The sequence below is a fragment of the Bubalus kerabau genome, chromosome 3 (assembly GCF_029407905.1).
Source record: "Bubalus kerabau isolate K-KA32 ecotype Philippines breed swamp buffalo chromosome 3, PCC_UOA_SB_1v2, whole genome shotgun sequence".
In the NCBI taxonomy this organism is placed as follows: domain Eukaryota; kingdom Metazoa; phylum Chordata; class Mammalia; order Artiodactyla; family Bovidae; genus Bubalus; species Bubalus kerabau.
This window is the reverse complement of record NC_073626.1, coordinates 90,717,093-90,740,178: the sequence shown is the minus strand read 5'-3', so window position 1 is coordinate 90,740,178 and position 23,086 is coordinate 90,717,093. Positions and strand designations below refer to the sequence as shown.

Genomic DNA, 23,086 nt, shown 5'->3' with positions numbered 1-23,086 from the left:
AAATTCAAATAAAAACCACAAGGAGACACTGTGAATACAAATATTCACAATCAAAACAACAGAAAATAACAAGTGTTGATAAGGATATGGAGAAATCTGAACTCTTGTGGGGAGTTTGGTGAGACTGTAAAATTGTAAAATGGTGTAACTTATATGGAAAACATTATGGAGGTTCCTCAAAAAAAATCAGAAACAGACCTACTGTATGATATAGCCATCTCACTTCTTGGCATATATCCAAAAGAACTGAATGCAGGGTCTCAAAGAGACATCTGCACACTCATATTCAAAACAGCACTATTCACATAGCCAGGAAGTGAAAGCAACCCTAATCTCCATCAGTGGATAAATGAATAAACAAAATGTGGTATACACACACCATGAATATTATTTAGTCTTCAAAAAGGAAATCCCATAACATGGATAAATTTTGAAGTTATTATGTTAAGCCAGTCACAAAAAGATAAATGTATGATTCAACTTTATCTGAGTTCTCTGATGTAGTCAAATTCATAGAATCAGAAAGTAGAACGGTAGTGACCAGAGGCTGGTTGCTGCTACTGCTAACTCGATTCAGTCATGTCTGACTCTGTGTGACCCCAGAGACGGCAGCCCACCAGGCTCCCCCGTCCCTGGGATTCTCTAGGCAAGAACACTGGAGTGGGTTGCCATTTCCTTCTCCAACTCGGGAAAGTGAAAAGTGAAAGTGAAGTCAATCAGTTGTGTCTGACTCCTAGCGACCCCATGGACCGCAGCCTACCAGGCACCTCCATCCATGGGATTTGCCAGGCAAGAGTACTGGATTGGGTTGCCATTGCCTTCTCTGACCAGAGGCTGGAGAGAGAGGGAAAAGGGGAGTTGTTTACACGGGCACAGAGTTTCAGTTTTATAAGATGAAAAGTGTTGGCGATCTATTTCTGTTTCACAATAATGTGAATATACTTAACACTACCGAACTGTATCCTTAAATATGATTAAGATCGTAAATTTTATGTTAGGTGACTGTTTTTATAAAAAAAAAAGTGGAAAAACAAAAAAGACATTAACTGCACCACTATTTACAACATCCAGGATGTGGAAGCAACCTGAATGTCCAATGACACATGAATGGATAAGTTACGGTATGTGTGTGTGTATACACACACACACACACACAGAGGAATATTATTCAGCCAGAAAAATGAATGAAATTGGGTCATTTGCAGAGAAGCAGATGGACCTACAGTCTGTTGTATAGAGTGAAGTAAGTCAAAAAGAGAAAAACAAGTATCGTATATTAATGCGTATATGTGGAATCCAGGAAAAAATGCTACAGATGAACTATTTGCAGGGCAGGAAAAGAGACGCAGACGAAGAGAATGGACATGCGGACACAGTGCGAGGAAGGGGACAGTGGGATGAACTGAGATCAGGATTGACACACACACACACACGCACGCACACTATCGGGAAGCTGCTGTATAGCACAGGGAGCTCAACTTGGTACCTGTGATGACCTAGAGGGTAGGATTGGAGAGTGGTGAAGGGAGGTTCAGAGGGAGGGGATATATGTAATAGGTATACATATAACTGATTCACTTTGTTGTACAGCAGAAACTAACACAACATTGTAAAGCAATTACACTCCAATTTAAAAAAAAGAAATACACAGTGTTCAACAGTTCACCTGAGATCTAAGCAATTTTTAAAAAGAATAAAACAACTACCTTGTTTTATTAAATAAAACAACTACTTGTCTCACTACTTGTGAGAAATGTAATGATAATTTTGAAAATTTTCCACATTTAAACAAACTTCTGTGGTCCACACTATCTACTCACTTAGGACATAATACACCCTGAAACTTAGAATAGCATCACACATACCTGATGCGATGACAGGATCTTTCATAAGCTCCCTAGTTATTGGACATATAAATTCATCAGGAATTTCAGAAGAAAGAGTTTTCACTTTTGTCCTCAGTTCTTCAATTTTCCTTAGAACTTTACTACGCAGCCCTAGAGATTCTGAAAAGAAATTATTCTGTTAGGGCTGGAGAACTATCTACAAGCTTCATGCAAGTCTTCAGCAGAGTAAAATTTTGTCTACTATAACCAAAAATCTTCAGAAATACTGTTTACCACATGGAACCTTTTCCTTACAAATTCTTTAATGAATCTTTGTAGTACAGAATAAAGTGTGATTAAAATAACTCATCAATAGAAAGATTATTCTAAGTAACTTTAGATTCTGAAAGCTCCTCAAGAATTTCAGATTACCCAAACACTAATATACTACACAAAATTAGAAAAGCCTATTATATGTTAATTTAGAGAACAAAGTCTCCTAAAAATAATTTATAAAGATGTTCAGTTTAATATAAAAATTCCATCTTATATTTTTAAACCTTATGAAACTTGGTTTATTATCTGCTAATTCATATACAATGGGAATACCAGACCACCTGACCTGCCTCTTGAGAAATCTGTATGCAGGTCAGGAAGCAACAGTTAGAACTGGACATGGAACAACAGATTGGTTCCAAATAGGAAAAGGAGTACCTCAAGGCTGTATACTGTCACCCTGTTTATTTAACTTATATGCAAAGTACATCATGAGAAACACTGGTCTGGATAAAGCACAAGCTGGAATCAAGATTGCAGGGAGAAATATCAATAACCTCAGATATGCAGATAACACCACCCTTATGGCAGAAAGTGAAGAAGAACTAAAGGGCCTCTTGATGAAAGTGAAAGAGGAGAGTGAAAAAGCTGGCTTAAAGCTCAACATTCAGAAAACTAAGATCATGGCATCTGGTCCCATCACTTCATGGCAAATAGATGGGGAAACTGGAAACAGTGATTGACTATTATTTTTTTGGGCTCCAAAATCGCTGCAGATGGTGATTGCAGCCATGAAATTAAAAGACGCTTGTTCCTTGGAAGAAAAGTTATGGCCAACCTAGACAGCATATTAAAAAGCAGAGACATTACTTTGCCAGCAAAGGTCTGTCTAGTCAAAGCTATGTTTTTTCCAGTAGTCATGTATGGATATGAGAGCTGGGCCATAAAGAAGGCTGAACAGTGAAGATGCTTTTGAACTGTGGTGTTGGAGAAAACTCTTGGGAGTCCCTTGGACAGCAAGGAGATCCAACCAGTCTATCCTAAAGGAAATCAGTCCTGAATATTCATAAGAAGGACTGATGCTAAAACTGAAACTCCATAACTCTGGTCACCTGATGCAAAGAACGGAGTCATTTGAAATCAAGACCCTGATGTTGGGAAAGATTGAAGGCAGTAGGAGAAGGGGACGACAGAAGACGAGATGGTTGGATGGCATCACTGACTTGATGGACATAAGTCTGAGTAAACTCCAGGAGTTGGCGATGGACAGGAAGGCCTGGCGTGCTGCAGTCCTTGGGGTTGCAAAGAGTTGGGCACAACTGAGCGACTGAAGTGAACTGATACAAAGCACAGTATCAAGTAAAACTCATCTGTTTGTCCATAACTGTACATGTAAGCTTCATTCATCTATAGTTTAACTTTTATCTCCTTTCAAGAATTAATTTTTAGTTTCAGGAAGATAAATATAATTAAGTTTAGGAAGAGCAGTGTTATTTAGTTGTTTGTATTTTTATCAGATGACAGTTCTATTTTAGGCAGAGGTTTTTTCTGTGTGGGGGCGGTGGGTAAATGGGTAGAAAAAAAGAACTACGTTTCAGAATGCCTCATAGTTTTCATAAAAAGCATATCAACTTGCTGATTGGACGGTAATTCTCCATATAGTGTTTAAACACACTTTTACAACATCTTTTATCTGGCAATCTTTTCAAGGATGTCTGCAAACTTCCTTGGAAGCTAATGTCTCCCTCCTAGTCAAAGGGCAGATTTGTGTTCTAAGACCTACAAAGATAACATCTTCCTCTTGGACTACTTTGGTGCTGCTGCTGCTAAGTCGCTTCAGTCGTGTCCGACTCTGTGCAACCCCAGAGAAGGCAGCCCACCAGGCTCCCCCGTCCCTGGGAGTCTCCAGGCAAGAACACTGGAGTGGGTTGCCATTTCCTTCTCCAGTGCATGAAAAGTGAAAAGCGAAAGTGAAGTCGCTCAGTCATGTCTGACTCTTAGCGACCCCATGGACTGCAGCCTACCAGGCTCCTCCGTCCATGGGATTTTCCAGGCAAGAGTACTGGAGTGGGGTGCCATTGCCTTCTCTGGACTATTTTGCTAGCAGTCCCCTTATCATATTGGGGGGGATCATAAATTCAGGGTTCCTCAGCTATGCCACTATAACAAATTGCCTTCACAAGACTTAGTGGCAAAGGGGAACCAATCTGAGCATGAAGCTCATGCTGCTTGCTGTCCCATGAGTAACAAACTGTTTACATCTATTTGGATTCACTGACCGTTATCTATGAAAGTGTGGGAAGTCAACCCCGCAACTGCCTGCATCTTAAGGGAGGTCCTTCCTATGGAATTCACTGAAACCAAACTGAAGATTTTTTAAATAATTTAAAAAAAAATCACAACACATTTATAATTAGATAGTGATCACCTGATTTAAAGGGATATTACATGTAATAAGAATATAGAGGTATTTAATATTCTAAAAAACATATTTTTTCCTGTCAAAAATAATACACATGTGTGCTATTATGTAGAATGCTTATTAGTAGAGGGTGTGAAGTGAAGTGAAAGTTGCTCAGTCGTGTCCGACTCTTTGTGACCCCATGGACTATATAGTACAGAATTCTCCAGAATACTGGTGTGGGTAGCTCTCCTCCAGGGGATCTTCCCAACCCAGGGATCAAACCCAGGTCTCCCGCACTGCAAGTGGATTCTTTACCAGCTGAGCTAGAAGGGAAGCCCAAGAATACTGGAGCAGGTAGCCTATCCCTTTCTCCAGCAAATCTTCCCCAACTAGGAATCGACCCGGGGTCTCCTGCATTGCAGGCAGATTCTTTACCAATTGAGCTATCAGGGAATCCTAATAGAGTGTGTAGAAACCCTATTTCAAAATGTACTATAAAAGGTTAAATTGTGTGTTATCCTGCCCAATTTTAATGTTGTTTAAAAATGCCCTCATTTACCAGCAGTTACCAAATCATATCCACAGAACTTAGCCAGAGGAAAAACACATCCTTTTGTGATAGGGGGTTGGAAGTCAGTGTTATTAAACTTAATTGCTCAGAAAGAAAAGACCCTTACCAGGTGAGAGCTAGCAAACCCTCAGTGTGAGTTAATGGGAGATATTTCACTATATTTGCTGTAACTCTGAAAAGGCATCTGGTTCTTAGTAGATGACAAATTAAATAGGCCATCAAACTCTGTCCCCCTTCTCCACCCCTTCCCAATGCTGGAAATGCTACATAATTGAATTGATGGTGCCAAGAGACAATCATTAAAGATACAAAATTCTAAAAACCCTCAAGAAAACAGAAGTAACTGAGTTCCAGAGTAAAGGATGGGACATAGTTTAAAGCAGAGATTTGAAAACACACATGGAAGAAACACCTTTCTACTTGTAGCCATCTTTCCCCCCAACTTTGTCCTGTAAATAATCATTGCCAAAGCAGCAACGCCAGCACTAGCTGGAGGCAGAGCAACAGGAAGTGCTACTGCCTGGAGCTAACCAACCACCACAGCCCGTGAGGCTGGTCAGTCACCTCTGTACCGCCCTGACGCAGAAGAGGATCAACAGCTGGTCTCCTGGAGAAAAAACATTGAATTCTTCATTATTTAAAAATAAATTTTATTAAACAAATTCTGATCAAGAGAAAACAAGACATAAAAAGGAACACAAGGATTTTTTAAAGGATTTGGAAAAGATGATGATAGGAGCGATGTAATTTTTATATTTCTCTGAATCCCTTCATGAAAAGCAACACGACTAGATAGCAAAATCAAATTCCACGGGCCTTTACAACAAAACAAGATAGCAAAGTATCTTCATGAGCCCCACAACATATTAATAAGTGGGAGAAGATAATCCACCAACATCCGTAAGATCTGTAATTGATATTAGTAGGGAAGCAACAGGACATTGATAGGCCTGAAAAAGAGACTTCAAAATGCCCCACAAGTACTCACTGCAAAGTAGGGAGGTCAATTTAAGAGCAGTTGCTGACCTGGAAGGGTATGTCCACTCCAAAAGCCTGTGAGTACACAGGCCCACACATTTAAAAGGTCACTGTCACATAAGTTGTATATCCAGAAAAAATGGTAAGTTTTATTACTTAACAGTATACGCAGTTAGGCACCGAGAGAAAATCTACATGAGGAAGTATTACCAGGAATTCAAACACGAAACTTCCAAAATCTGAGGGTGTTAAGACAGTTGGTGCATAAGGTCTTAAAAAGCATTTGACATAATAATTTGATATTATAATTTTTAAATAAAAAATGATAAAAATGTCTCACATGCTTTCATGGTTTCTTGGAAAGACAAGAGCAAAAGGAAGGGGGACCTCTTGGAAAAACCTCATTCCCAATTAAGAATCTATGATTGATAATTAGTTGAATATAAGGGTAAGAACTGACACAATATACAACAGTTCCTTGTCATCTGTCATTTCATGCTTTTACCATTATATCATCTACAGCAATTCCGCACTCCAAGATGGGTCACAATTTACAATATCCTGGAGGCCGAGGTATAAACAGAGGCCACACTGCAGTGAAAGTCACGTGGCTAGTCAATGGATTTACTGCTTGCCTACTATCAGATCTCAGACTTTCTTGCTCTTCATCTTTCATACTTTATGCTTTTTGGTTGCAATATTAAAGGCTTTAGTAGAGTTCACAAATTCATGGATTCACAAATGTCTTAAGACATATCTCTTTTAGTATCAAGGATCTCTTATATCAGTAATCCCTTTCTGGACATTCTTGATGCAAATGTAGTAATACATATAGGGAGTTATTTTCTACCTAAAATTGTCTCTATTTTTATTAACACAATCCCAGAAAAGAACTATTACTCTAGGATAAAAGCAACAGATTCCAACAGATACTCAAATCTACAGAAAGTTCCTTTACTGTACATTTACAAAAGGTTCACTGAAAAAAGATGTGCCAGACTATGCTAAGTCACTTCAGTTGTGTCCGACTCTGTGCGACCCCATAGACGGCAGCCCACCAGGCTCCCCCGTCCCTGGGATTCTCCAGGCAAGAACACTGGAGTGGGTTGTCATTTCCTTCTCCAATACATGAAAGTGAAAAGTGAAAGTGAAGTCGCTCAGTCGTGTCTGACTCTTAGCGACCCCATGGATTGCAGCCTACCAGGCTCCTCTGTCCATGGGATTTTCCAGGCAAGAGTACTGGAGTGGGATGCCATTGCCTTCTCCGTGTGACAGACTGCTTGACTCCTTAAAAATAATTTTTAAGTGTCAGACATAAAAGATAATATCACTTTGTTTCCTAACACCCCAATCAATACACTTTACTGCAAAATTAACTTTCTTTGTATGATGCTGCTACTGCTAAGTCACTTCAGTCGTGTCCAACTCTGTGCGACCCTATGGATAGCAGCCCACCAGGCTCCTCTGTCCACAGGATTCTCTAGGCAAGAATACTGGAGTGGGTTGCCATTTCCTTCTCCATCTTTGTATGATGAATGTTGAACAAATTCGTATTTATTTACATTCAAGTAGGAACTGCTTTAACAGTTGTACCACAAAAGAAAATGCAAGTAAAATAGTTATGCATCTCAAGAGTAAAATTCATTATCGCATACTCAATTGGCCTCTTAAATCACTTTTTTCTAAACTCAATTTCAATTCTCTATTACTCCAATTAACTGTTTTGAGGATGAGTCTGCTTTTTTCTTAAAGCTCAAGACTAACAGAAATTCACTGTAGCTTAAAGTAGCACTTGTAGAAGATTAATGTTAGCCCCTTAATCCTTTCTAATTTTGCAAAAACTAAAATACTTTAGAATGATGCAGAAAAAATTTAATCTATTTACTTACTAATTTTATTCTGTAATTTCTTTAATTCACTAACTTTCCAAATCTTAAACAGAAATGCAAAGCCAATTCCTTACTTACTAGAGAGTATGCAACATTTGTTTCCATTTACAATAATGGTCTTTCTCAGCTTTTAGACCACAGAAATTAAATTACATTTCAATTTTAGCTTGAGCCTGATAATTACAAAACATTTAATTGAAATTCAAAATTATCATAACTACTAAGTCCAAGACTCACCTTTTCAAAAATTATTTCAGGCCATTGATTGAATCCTGTAAGAATTTCTTATACTTTATTTATCCGGCTATCACAGAACAGAACTCTATTCCTATTAATTGTTTTTACTATGCTCTTATTTTTTGCAACATTCTTTGTTGAAATCTAAAATTATTATTTTATATTGTCATGTGCTTCTCTGTGATAACGTATTGTCAAATTTTACTGTGAGAAAGGAATGATAAGATTCAAAATTCACCACAACTTTCAGGAAGAAAGAGTAAATTACAAATTATAAAGGAAATAAGTTACTAGAGATACAAAAACAACTTTCACAGTATGGTCTGAGTACAAAACCATCTGATTCTAAGTATTTTCATAAAGTCATCATTCTGTTAACTTTTTAAAAAACTTCCAAGACATTAAATAGGTACACATACTGTAATTACTGTGTAATGAACGTGTACACCTATACTTTAAAATGGTTTTCTATAACAACACTTTTTTGTTATTTGACTCCTCATTAACAATAAATTCCCTATGGACATCCTATTTCCTATGCTTATTAATTTTAAGATTTTACTATGGCATACTGATAATAATGTCGGGGGACACTATTAGAGCACAACACTAAGACTTCAAACTGTTTTTGATAAGGACGTAGTATTCAAAACACATGAACAACTCTTACAATTCAACAACAGACAAACCAATTTTAAAGGGGGAAAGTTCAAAAAAGATATATAACCAATAAGCACTTGAAACTATGCTCCATATCATCAGGTAAATGCAAATCAAAACCACAATGAAATACCACTTCACATCTATTGAACACCTATAATCAAGAAGATAGCTAGAAAACAGTGTTGACAAAGAGGTGAAGAAATTGGAAACCTCATACATTGCTTGTGGAAATGTAAAATAGTACAGCTGCTTTGGAAAACAGTCTGGCAGTTCCTCAAAACAGTGAATAGTAAAAAAAAAAAATTCTTTTAATCATATACCCAAGGCAAATAAAAAGATACACAAAAACTCATACATACATATTCATAGCAACATTATTGATAATAGCCAAAAAGTAGAAACTACCCAAATGTCCATCAATTGATGCATGAATAAACAAAATGTGTTTCAGCCATACAATGGGATATTATTCAGCCATAAAAAGGAATGAAGTACTTGTACATGCAAAAACCCTGAGGTTAAATAAAAGAAACCAGATACAAAAGGCCACATGTCATTTAGCTTCACTTACAAAAATATGTCCAAAATAGATAAATCTTATTTCTACAAGAGATAGATTAGTGGTTGCCAAAAGGCTAGAATGAGAAATGAATGGGGTTCTTTGGGGAAGACAAAAATGTTCTGAAATTATATAGTGGGTATACAATTTATACAATTCTATGACTATATGAAAAAGCACTGAATTATACAGTTAAAAAAAATGACTTGTACACTGAAAATTACAAAGCACTTTTGAAACAAATTAAGAGGATCTGAATAAACAGAAAAATATCCTATGCTTATGGATTAGAAGAATGCTGTTTAACATGACAATAGTCTCCAATTTGATATATAAATGGGTAACAGGCACATGGAAAACTGTTCAACATTACTAGACATCAGAAAAATGCCTATCAAAACCACAATGAGGGGCTTCCTTGGTGGTCCGGTAGTTAAGAATCTGCCTACCAATGCAGGGGACATGGTTTGATTGCTGGTCTGGGAATATCCCACATGCCACAACGCAACTAAGCCCATGTGCCACAACTACTGAAGCCTGAGTACCCTAGAGCCCATCCTCTGCAACAGGAGAAGCCAATGCGATAAGAAGCGCGTGCACTGCAACTAAAGAGTAGTCCCTGCTCAGTGCAACTAGGAAAGCCTGTGTGCAGCCAATAAAGACCTAGACAGCCAAAAATAAATATTTTTTTAAAGAAAGAGATTACTTAAAAAAAAAAAAAAAAAGCACAGTTGCTTTAGAAAACAATCTTAACAGTTCTTCAAATGCAAGCATACAGCTACCATAAGACCCACCAATTCCACTTGAACAAGTTTTATATTTTTGATGCTATTTGTATCTAGACTACATCAATTCTCAAATACACAACATTTCCAGGACTAGGGGAGGAATAGGGAACAGAGTACAGGAGCTGATGGCCTATTTCATTTGTCATCTTAAGAGTCAGATGCTTTTTCAGAGTTAAAGCATATATAGTCAAATATTGCCCGTTACACACACCAAGGGTTTTAGCTGGTAAGGGTCTTTTCTTTCTAAGCAAAGAAATTTAATAACACTCACTCCCAGCCCCCAATTACAAAAGACTACATCTTCTTCTGGTTAAGTTCTGTGGATATAAATCAGTAACATCCAAGAAAATGGAAAATAGATGCCCACATAAAACTTGTACATGAATGTTCAAAGTAGCATAATTTAAAAAACCTTAAAAATGCGAACAATCTAAATTCAATCAACTGATGAATGGATGAGTAAAAGGTGATAACTCATATAATGAAATATTCAGCTATAAAAATGAAGTACTAATATATATGACAACATTTATGAATCTTTGAGAGCATGCTAAGCAAAGAGGCCAGGCACAGAAGACCTTGACATTGTATGAAATGTCAAGAACAGGCAAATCCTCAGAAGACAAAAAGTAGATTAGTGGTTGCCGGGAGCTAGAGAGAAAGGAAATAGGAATGACTGCTAATGGGCATGGGGTTTCTTTCTGAAGTGGTAAAATTGTTCTGGAATTAGACAGTTGTGATGGCTGTACAAATTGGTGAATAGTATACTAAGAGTCACTTATTACACTACTGTATACTTGTAAAAGGGAGAATTATATTGCAACTTGAAAAACATGTTTTAAAAATTAGTTACATGGTGGCTTTAATTACCTAAAAAATAGTATGTAACATCTCTTTTCCATAATCTACTAAAAACATACTCTCCTTTATACAAAAGCATATTCCAGAATAACTAATGTGCTAGAATAAGAATACTAACAGGAAACCATTAATGCAATTAAAACCAATCTCATAGTAAATTATTAAAAGTTGTTTTTTAAGACTTTCTTTCACTAGTCTTACCTATTTTCAAATCATCAGCTAGACTTTCTTTTGTAAGATTCAATAATTCTCTTCCATCAATGTTATTCATTTTGAAAATATCAACGAGGTCTTCTAAACCTTCGGCACAAAGCCAGTTTGAGACATCATCCTCTGACCAATTTTCAGTAAATTGCTTTGGTTGATCTGGGATCTTTGCTTAAAAAACAAAAGAATACTCATAAACAAAAAGATAAGTGAAATAATAAGCAAAAGTATATCCTTTAAAAAGATTCTCCTGCATGTGTACTAAATGGCTTCAGTCATGTCCAACTCTTTGTGACCCTATGGACTGTAGCCCTCCAGGCTCCTCTGTCCAAGGGACTCTATGGGCAAGAATACTGGAGTGGGTTGCCATGCCCTCCTCCAGGGGACCTTCCAGACCCAGGGATTGAACCCATATCTCTTTAAGTCTCCTGCATTGGCAGGTGGGTTCTTTACCCCAGCACCACCTGGGAAGCCCAACATAAAGATTCTCACTTTGTACTAAAAAGTAAACAAAATGTTCTTAAATCTGTTTTCTACTTTAACATCTTAAAAAAATTTTTTTTAAATCAAACACTACATATAATTAAAGCATTATTTAATTAAATGCTACTCTTTTGGAGCTTTTTTCACTCCAGAAAAAGTTTATCATTACATAAAACTGGCAGCAGCAGAAGTATTATATTTTATCTGTCATCTGCAAGCAGCAGAAGTATTATATTTTATCTGTCATCTGCATATCAGCACCACTAGTTAGCTAATTTTGACAGTGATAAAAATAAAACTTTGAAATTGTGTCAATGCTGCTTAATGAAACTAAAAATGAAACCACTGGGATAAAACAATCATTTCTACTTTGTCCTAGGCTATATTTATTAATATCTGAAAAATCAGTACAGAGTGTAAATAAAGAGCTTACAAAACTATGGGAGGTATGATGTAACTGAGCGTGCACTCAAAAGCATTTACCAATAGTTTTAACATAGACGACTGGGTTAACTTTAACACTGGGTTCTCTAAAATTACTTTCAAGTTATATTAACTTTGGATATATGCTTTATATTGAAAAAAGCAACATGAATAATTTGTCAAAAAATTACTGAGTTTCTGATTTTAATGGTGAATGGTGGTGACGTTGTTAACATGATATCCTTACTAACCTTGGCGAAGTGTTTCCGTGTCAAATTGCCAGATGTTCACTGTTTTGTCCATTGAACCAGTAGCAAGTAAAAGGATATTGGGTGCAAAGGCACAAGTTGTGACATACCTAGTTAATAAAAACAACTATTAAATATCCTTAGACCAATTTTTTAATTACATTAATACAAATCAAGGTTAAGTTCAGACCTGGTGTGCTGAGTCAGGGTGTGAAGTATATTCTCAGTATTCTGAAAAAAATAACAGAACAAACAGCTTTATATTTACTCAGGCATGAATCAAGTTACTAACAAAGTCTTGCTTGACCTGAATGGTTTATATATTCTATGTATTCCAATATTATTGAGTCATTAATATAAGCTGAAACTTATCCAATGAATAGATAATAGCATTTATAACTAATATCAAGTAATCATTTTATTCTTTCTCAATTATTACTAGTGCTGTCTGCTAAAATTTTTAGGTTAATATAGTCCTGGCTAATTTGTCTTAACTAACAGTAACCATGAAATAATTTGTATTTTTGTTATGGCATTTGACTTGTACCCACTGCAGACCAGTGAGTAGAAATTAATCACTTCAATTCTGAGTGCACTTAGCTGACAATCCAGTATCTAGATGTATTTATATACATATTTTATGGAGGAAATTTAATGTTTTAGCTGTTTCTGTGAAACTTTTCATGAAAGCTTTCTGAAAAACAGTAAGGATCTACTTCACCTCATTTGAGTACTCTTTCCCATTTCCTGCCAGAACTGTCAGTGATTGGAACTTCCATGAGCAGGACTAGCTTATTAGCTTCCTTACTTGCCACATACTCACTTTGATGATTCACATCTCTATCTCATTTGCTGGCATAGCCACAACCTAAATTCGATCACTGTAAAGGTCCACTCAACACTGATTTCTCTCAGAGAATATTTTCACAGTATATTAAACATTCATTTTCTTCCACCCAGTCTTTAGTAACATGCATCTAACAAAAAGTCCCATTTCTCCAAATCCATTATAACCTACTCTTCCTTATACTAGTCTCTAAATCCAGCTGCAACTCTAAAGCAGTGGGTCACTTTCAGCTTTCAGCTATGCCCTACCAAAACCCTCAAATATACAGTAACAAACTATTAGAAATGATATCTAGAAGTATAGTCTTACCCTCCAGTAAATAATCCTTTGTTGTTATGAAATCCTGGTGTAAGAGTTTAAGAATAATTGATTTAAAGTGCTTTTCTGGATACTGGTGCTCTTTAAATTGGTATTTTCTTTTATCAGAAAATATCTATCTTAAAACCATTATTGAAATATTTCAGGGCTTGACCCAGAACCAATACCTTACTTACATAACTATTTTAGCATTTCTGAAATGTACATATTATCTTTTTAGGCACCCTAAACAAAAAAATATATATACACATTTTCCTTATCCTGCCTAACTCAACTTGAAATTCAGCAGCCTAACAAGCAAACGTAATTTACAAAGATCACACAAGATGTGAAGTACTTACAGTATCATACACTATAACTGACTTATCCACTGATCTTTAAGAGAAAAAAAAAAGGATCATGGGTGAAAAGTTCTACAAAAATGAAGTACAGTATTTGTATATTTAAATCATTTTAATAACTTTTTAAGGCTGGAATTTTGATATGTACACATTCAGAATACAGTCTATTTTTTCATTGTATAAACTTATTTTAAAAAACTATATACCATATACCAAATTTGTCAGAAAGTTATAAACTTTATTAAACACCAGAACATGTTATTTATACTATATAGCCCTAAACAGAGTAAGCATTTATAATGAATAAATAAGACACAATTTCATGTGATGTTAATAACTCAAAGGGAAAAACCACTACAAGGGAAACCTATCAGTTGCTACTTGATTTTTATTCTGGATAGCATTGTTCTTTATTATTGATATGGCTGTGCCTTAATTACTAGTCAATATGTATGTGACTCATTTTTTAAAACTGTAATTCTAAACTTTATTTAGTCCCTACATGATTTCTTTCAATGCTATAAAAATTAAAACAACTATCTGGGATTATTCTAGTGGTGAAAAAAAATCATCATACAAAGAAAAATGCAATACTGTAACAAATTACGTAATAGAAAATAACAGATAAATGTGTTTGTATGTGGTATTTTCCCCTCTTTGGATACAGTTGTTATGCCACCATATGTTGCAAAGTGAGAAAACATAACAAGTGTTACTGCTCTCTGTAACAGCACTTTTCTTATTATTAAAAGTAGCTGATTATAGTCTGACCACAGGAGCCACACCTATTATAAGGCTTAATATTTCTTTGAAAATTCCTTATTTAGTAGTCTCTATAACATTGGTAATGGATTTTGACAATAGAATCTTTGTCATAAGTTCAAAATAGAAATTAAGACTTTGTTCAAACATAATATGAAACACAAGTGAGAAGCATATAGATGCATTATGGATGGTAAAAAACAGAATTAGAGCATTAAATGCTAAATCAAAAAACAGCCAAAAAACACTGAAAATATTAGCAGCTAATACGCATAGCCAGACATGATTTATAGACACTCTTGTGTGCGTGTGAGCTAAGACACTTTAGTTGCATCCAACTCTGAGACGCGATGGACCATAGTTTGCCAGTCTCCTCTTTTCATGGGCTTCTCCAGCAAGAATACTGTAGTGGGTTGCCATTTCCTTCTCCACAGGATCTTCCCAAGTCAGGGATCAAACCTGTGTCTCTTACATTTCCTGCACTGGCAGGTAGGTTCTTTACCACTAGCATCACCTGGGAAGCCCCACAGACACTCTCGTTGTTGTTGTTGCTAAGGCACTTCAGTCGTGTCCGACTCTGTGTGACCCCACAGAGAGCAGCCCACCAGGCTCCCCCGTCCCTGGGATTCTCCAGGCAAGAACACTGGAGTGGGTTGCCATTGCCTTCTCCAATACATGAAAGTGAAAAGTGAAAGTGAAGTCGCTCAGTCGTGTCCAACTCTTAGCGACCCCATGGACTACAGCCTACCAGGCTCCTCCATCCATGGGATTTTCCACGCAAGAGTACTGGAGTGGGGTGCCATTGCCTTCTCCTCAGACACTCTATGTAGTCCTAAATTCTTCACGGTATAAGGTATTATCACTGGAATATCTAAAATTCTTAGGGAAAACTTGATTACTTCTTACCATCCTTAAACAGAAAGGAAATTCTATCTTCTGAGATTACCACTAGTGCAATTAAAACTAACTCATCCCAATGATGTATATCACTTGAGAAGCTAGATCATCAGTAAACGATCCTGTAGGCAACAGATAGACAGACACGATAAAAATGAAACAGGTTCACTTGCTGATGAGGAATAAAAACGAATCTGAGAAGCAAAAGGCCAAGCATGAACAACTCTTTGAGTCTACAGAATCTGAACGAGAAGAATAGAGATTATGGGCAGAGACCTGCAGACCCTTAGAGACTAAAAGGATTTTAAACTCACCTCCTATTCAAAAGAGGTGTAATGAAATTTGATAACTGATTAGATTTGGAGGGAAGGAGATTACTATTATGGAAAAATAGTTTTCAGTTTTTGAGATTTGGGTTTCAAAGACAGAGAAAATAATTATAACCACTATAAACAGACATAAAATACCTTGAAATTATTAAATATAAAACCTCGAACTATTCCCTGAATAGAACCTGCACCAATATCAAATAAATACTCTAAATATCTGGTGCCCCAGTCTATACATATCCTGCCTTTGCTACACAGAACTCTTTCAGAACTCACCTTCCACCACAATCTGCCCTGTCACCCTGACCCCACTTTCTCCCTTATGAAGGGTGCATTGGTTGCCAAGTCTTTTGTTACTCCTTTCCCATTTTATGGCACTCTAAAACTTCAACTCTGCTCAGAGAAGAGTAAAAGAGAAACTAAAGAACAAACAAACAGATATGAATCACTAAAAGGAATCAACAGCAAATAACTGAGACAGAAGAAAGGATAAATAATCTAGAGGACATAATGGTGGAAGACACTGTCACAGAACATAGAAAAAAGAATGGATAGAAATGAAGACAGCCTAAGAGACCTCTGGGACAACACTAAAATGCACCAACATTTGAACTATAGGGGTCCCAGAAGGAGAAGAGAGAAAGAAAGGACATGAGGAATTATTTGAAGAGGTAATAGCTGAAAACTTCCTGAACATGGGAAAGGAAGTAGTCAACCAAGTCCAGGAAGGACAGAGTCCCAGGAAGGATAAGCCCAAGGAGGAACACACCAAGATACATAGTAATAAAAGTGACAAAAATTAAAGAGAGAAAATATTAACAGCAACAAGGGAAAAAATGACAACATACAAGGGAGTTCCCATCAAGCTATTAGCTGATTTCTCAACAGAAACTCTACAAACCAGAAAGGAATGGCATGATATATTTAAAGTGATGAGAGGGAAGAACCTACAACCAAGAATACTGTACCCAGTAAGACTCTCCTTCAGCTTTGATGGAGAAATCAAAAGCTTTGAAGATAAGCAAAAGTTAAAGAGAATTCAGCACCACCAAATCAGCTTTACAACAAATGATAAAGGACTGTTTCTAGATAGGAAACACAAGAGAAGGAAAAGACCCACAGAAAGTAAACCCAAAACAGTTAAGAAAATGGTAACAGGATCATACATATCAATAATTATCTAAAATGTAAATGGATTAAATGCACCAAAAAACACAGACTAGCTGGGTGCATGAAAACATGTGCATATATGTACACTTACCACTGACCCCTTGAATTGTATGTAATTATTTTATACAGTTAGGTTAATCATGTTCCCATTATGGCTTGCAACTGTACTTTTAACTTTTACCTGGCTATTGATTTGTGAAAACTGACAAACATCTTTTACTATTGTGATTATGTAACTATTACTCACGCAATACCACTGTATCATGATTGGTCAACAGAAAAATAATAGACCTCTATCTCACCAAAGCTAGGATCTAATAGAAAAACCTGTAATCACTTTTTAAAATCAAGATAATACTAGAATTATCTTGAAATTTTTTTAAAAATACAAATGCTCAGGTATTGCTTTTCTCCAAAGTTTCAGGTGTTTCTAATGAGCAGTCATGTTTAAAAGCAACTGGACTATATGATAGTCTTTTACTTTTATCTAGTCTCTTTCACTTTTTCTATTTCACATTCAGTGCTCTCATTTCATTTAGCTTATGTTCTCAATTTCTCCATCTCTTTTTTTCATGTTCTTTCTCAAGCCTTCAGCAAGTGTAGTAGAAAAGCTTTTGTATACATATATATAAATATGTATAATATAAATATTTTAGAAAAGTTATGAATTTTTGCCTAACAAAATATTATGACATTTTGATTCCATCTGTCTGACTTAGTGTGAAGAGAATGGTAGATTTCTAATTAAAAATAGATATGCAACAAAAATTTACTGTATAGCATAGGGAATTATAGTCAATATCTTGTAGTAACCTATGATGGAAAATAATTTCAAAAATAATATGTGTTTTGTATAACTGAATCAACCTTGCTGTGAACCTGAAACATTGTAAGCCAACTATACTTCAATAAAATATATATATATTTTAAAAAAGATTAGTATTCAAAATAGATGTCACAACATAAGAGTCCACTTTGCTATTAAAGGGCTGCAAATCTGTTTCTGAGCTTCTTCAATAGCAATTCAAAAAAGGAAACACCATCTGTTATACAGTTTAAGATAGAAACACAAACCCAATGCTCGGGAAAGGGACGTCAGTTGTTTAGACTGACATCTATAGGAATTATTTCCCCTAAGGTCTTCATAGAGATGATTCCATGAAACATAATCACATTGTAAGTTTCAAACAGCTGTTTCATAATGCTCCTCAATATAGATCAACAGCTAAAACTTAACCCAGAAAAAGTGGAAGTCAGAAAATCAGGGGATAAACTAATGTTACGTGTTACACACATACCCAATGCTCTGGATTACAAAAAATAATACATAAAAATAATTGGGAAAAGAGTATATCAAGGATGTATATTGTCACCCTGCCTATTTAACTTATATGCAAAGTGCATCATGCAAAATGCCGGCCTGGATGAATCACATGCTGGAATCAAGATTGCAGGGAGAAATATCAACAACCTCAGATATGCAAATGATACCACTCTAATGGCAAAAAGCAAAGAGAAACTAAACAGCCTCTTGATGAAAGTGAACGAGTGAAAAAGTTGGCTGAAAACTCAACATTCAAAAAACTAAGGTCATGGCATCCAGTCCCATCATTCCATGGAAAATAGATGGAGTAACAAATGGAAACAGTGACAGATTTTATTTTCTTGGGCTCCAATGTCACTGCAAATGGTGACTGCAGCCATGAAATTAAATATGCTTGCTCCTTGGAAGTAAAGTTATGACAAACTGAACAGCCTATTAAAAAAAAGACACATCACTTTGCCAACAAAGTTCCGTACAGTCAAAGCTATGGTTTTTCCAGTAGTCAGGTACAGATTTAACAGTTGGACAATAAAGAAGACTGAGCACCAAAGAATTGATGCTTTCAAACTGATGCTGGAGAAGACTCTTGAGAGTCCCTTAGACAGCAAGGAGATCAAACCAGTCTACCCTAAAGGAAATCAACCTTGAATATTCATTGGAAGGACTGATATCGAAGCTGAAGCTCCAACACTGTGGCCACCTGATGTGAAGAGCTGACTCGCTGGATAAGTCCCTGATGCTGGGAAAAATTAAGGGCAGGAGGAGAAGGGGGCAGCAGAGGATGAGATAGTTGGATGGCATCATTGACACAATGGACATGAATTTGAGCAAGCTCCAGGAGATAGTGAAGGACAGGGAAGCCTGGTGAGCTGCATTCCCTGGGGTCACAAAGAGTCATACATGACTTAGAGACTGAACAACAATATCATTGGGACATATATTTAGTATACCTAGACTGAGCAATTATTGTGCCCCAAATATAAGTAATAAATGCTTTGCCTGCATTTTCTTAGTTAAGCTTCATAACAATCTTATGAGGAAAGTATTCTGATTTCCCCCATTTTATAATTTAGAAAAATGAAGCTGAGAGAAGATACGGAACTACACCTGTTCAAGGTTGCACTGCTAGTGCATGGCAGGGCTGGGATTAAAACTCAGGACCGTGCTTCTGGATTTTACACTTCCTAGAACATCTCCTATGAATGTATTAAAATTAAAACTGATCCATACTGAGTACACACCTTGACAGTTTTAGCCTAAAAACTTATAAAAAATAGATGGCATGGTTATTCAGATTTCACTACCGTTTTCATAAGACATCTGTTTTTCAAGTCATGTAATATTTGATAACCCTCATGATAAACTAATGTGGGCTCTGTCCAGCTAACTAACTTGTTCAACAGTTTTGTTAACAATGTTGTAGAGAGTACAGAGAAATAAATGACAATTTGAGTTTTGGAAAGGTGACCTTAAGCCTTCTCATGATAGTCATAGCTGAGTGAGAGAGGGTGGTTGTTAAGCTACTACTAATTTATGACAATAAAACTCTGTTCTCTACATTTATAAAAGAAAAAAACATAAATAAGCATTTTGTTGAGAAGAGGGGAACATTTACTTCCCTCTCATTCAGGAATAAGATTTCTGGTCTGTATTCTCCCTTCTTTGCTTAGCAGAAAAGGAATGATATGTGACTGTAAAGTCTGGGGAAGACACTGGGCCATGTGGCTCAGCCTCTCCTGGATTTTCTTTTTTTCTGATCTGCCCTTGCAGGGAAAGTATGAAGTGGTACATTCCACCTAAGAGCAGGTAAGCAAGTTGACTGCAGTTCTACAGTCCTGTTATCTAGTGTGTCTACCCAGTATTTATTTCTCTTATGAGTTTCCCACTCAAGAAGAAAAAAGGGTGTTCTTTTTGAACTCAACTTTTAACAATGATGGCCATTCTCAAACTGATTTCCAAAGAATTCTAACTACTAGAACAGAGAATTTTTGGAAAGAGGCAGCCTCCATTTGGATTACAAAGACAGACTCTTCCTGCTGGAATAGAAGCTAATTCATAAAATATTAATTTTATCTGGCTGGATCAAGAGAAGCAAGCAGGAAACAAAATACAAATTCTGCTAAGGGACTAGAGGAAAATGAACAGAGGAGAGATGTGGAGGAAGATGGAAAGAAAAAGTTCCTACACATTTTGCTGGATGACATATGATACTATCAGAGCCCTGAGAGCTAATGAAATGTGTGAAACAGATATGAGAATCTATGTACTTTCCACTAATCCAATATCAAAGAGATATTCATAAATGTAAAAGAATGCCACTTTTCTATGTTTGGTTTTATTTCTCCTAAGGAAAATTATCTGTTAATATGCAATGAGTTTATTATTATTGTTTTTAAATAAATTAAAAATGTTTTAGAATCTCCTTAGCTTTATTTTCTGTAAATAGCAATATATGTAACCCTTACATGTTGAGCAAAAGCTCTTTGGAAGAGTCCTCAATAACTTAAGAGTGTCAAGGAATCCTAGGACCAAAAAGCAATGAGAACTACTGTCCTAAATGATGATTCAATGTCTTTATTTCACCCATTTTCCACAGCCAAGAAATGTGTTAGACATGCTTTAAAAGTTTCAATAGTTCTCCTAAATCTACTACATGAAATTGTAATGATATCCTCTCTCATCTCTTCCCTGGTGACAGCTGGTAAAGAATCTGCCTGCAATGTGGGAGACGTGGGTTCAATCCCTGGATTGGGAAGATCCCCTGGAGAAGGGAAAGGCTACCCACACCAGTATTCTGGCCTGGAGAATTCCATGGACTGTATAGTCCATGGGGTTGCAAAGAGTGGGATACAACTGAGAGACTTTCACTATCATCTCTACAACCTATTTTCCCAGCTTCATTTTCCCTTACTCCTCTTTATCATACATTTTAATCTCCTCAAAAATTTCCTGCTTTCTGCAATGTCTTTTCTGTTTCCCAAGTCTCTCATATCTGTATATACAAATTCTAAACTGCTTTTTACATGGTCATCTCAAATCTATACCCTATACAACTTCCTTTCTGTCCTACACTGCCTTCCTTTCTGTCCTACACTGTCCAACACTTTCTGTCCTACAATCCTATTCTGTTCATTTATTTTTTTCTTGTCTAGTCACTTATATTCATATGTATTTTTACCCCAATCGCTTTTTCCCACTGACTCCCTCTTTATCATATGTATCCATTCTATCTTACCAATGACTTTTAGTCACAAATGGAATCTCTCTATCATTGACCAGCTAACTGGTTATCTATCCATTAATCAAGTATGATTTAAGCATCTCTCAATTCTAAAAATTAAATGTTTATACTTCACTAATTTACATTTCCAACCCATTCACCCGCTTATATATTTATCCAAATAAACTAAAAGTAAAAACATCCAGAAGAATATTTGAATGTGGCCTAGAACAGCACCACATTCCAAAAGCAGTTAATAATGTAAAACTCCACTTATCCAGAATGACTTGGGAAAGGTACATTATTCTAGTTGATATAATGGGTTAATTAAAATTCACATATATAGGGCTTCGCTGGTGGTCCAGTGGTTAAGAATCCACCTTGCAAAGCAGGGGACACCAGTTTGATCCCTGGATCAGAAAGCTCCCACATGCTGTGGAGCAACTAAGCCTGTGTGCTGCAACTACCGAGGCCCTCACATCCTAGGGCCTGTGATCTGAGGCAAGAGAAGCCACTGCTATGAGAAGCCCCGTGCACTCTAACCAGACAGTAGCCCCCGCTCGCCAAAATTAGACAAAACCTACATGCAGCAATGCTGCTGCTGCTAAGTCACTTCAGTCGTGTTCAACTCTGTGTGACCCCATAGACAGCAGCCCACCAGGCTCCTCTGTCCTTGGGATTCTCCAAGCAAGAATACTGGAGTGGGCTGCCATTTCCTTCTCCACATGCAGCAATGAAGCACAGCCAAAAACTAAAAACAAATTTTTTTAAGATTCATATATGTACACAAGTTAATAAGAAATAGGAATGCTATAAAGTGAACTTAACACAGAAACATTACTGAGCATCACTTGACACTTCTGTAATTCAGAGGGTAAGGGCACATTAAGATCTTGCAGTGTTTATCACTATGAACATCAAAAATCAGAACAGAGAAGTAAAACAACTTCAAGGGCACAAACATTGTCTTATAGTTCCTTTAAATGCTCTATTGCAACTGGCAGAGAACTGGGCATATAAGAAAGCCATAAACACTTGAATTTCATACATAACCAATTTGTTATTAACTTCTTAAGAAAGAATGCAAAATGTATCTTCCAAAAACAGTAAGAGGAAATTCAACTTTGCAGTAATTTCAATCCTAGGCTAAAGGAGAATTTTTAAAAATACTTTTTGATGATGAACTATCAATATTTTCATGAGTTTTTCACATGTAAAATAATGGCAATGTATCTTATTAGGTGGCTGATTATTTGTCAAGGATTGGAACATATGGAGGAAAGAACTGCCAGGCTTGGTCCAGAACACTTCAAGTACAGGTTAGAAGCTTAAATATCTTGGCTGGAGCCAAAACTGCTGCGAAGAGACATGAATGAGGGTTTGAATGCTACAGCCTATGTGATCAAACTGGAAAGATCGGAATAATGCTGCTGTGTACTAAACCAATAGCTTCACAAATTAAAGC

The 23,086-nt window shown here is 36.4% G+C and overlaps 1 protein-coding gene across 12 annotated transcripts in view; it reads right to left on the bottom strand.

The window, feature by feature from the left end:
• WDSUB1 (WD repeat, sterile alpha motif and U-box domain containing 1) overlaps positions 1-23,086 on the bottom strand; it is a 68,367-nt gene that overhangs the window by 25,196 nt on the left and 20,085 nt on the right. For 11 of the 12 annotated variants that reach the window (XM_055572475.1, XM_055572480.1, XM_055572481.1 and 8 more), the window contains 5 exons: positions 13,920-13,953; positions 12,604-12,644; positions 12,417-12,523; positions 11,254-11,430; positions 1,866-2,006 (listed from right to left, as the gene is read on the bottom strand). In XM_055572475.1, the coding sequence (XP_055428450.1) occupies positions 1,866-2,006; positions 11,254-11,430; positions 12,417-12,523; positions 12,604-12,644; positions 13,920-13,953 (500 nt within the window). The remainder of the gene's footprint in view (positions 1-1,865; positions 2,007-11,253; positions 11,431-12,416; positions 12,524-12,603; positions 12,645-13,919; positions 13,954-23,086) is intronic. The other variant, XM_055572485.1, reaches the window with a different exon arrangement.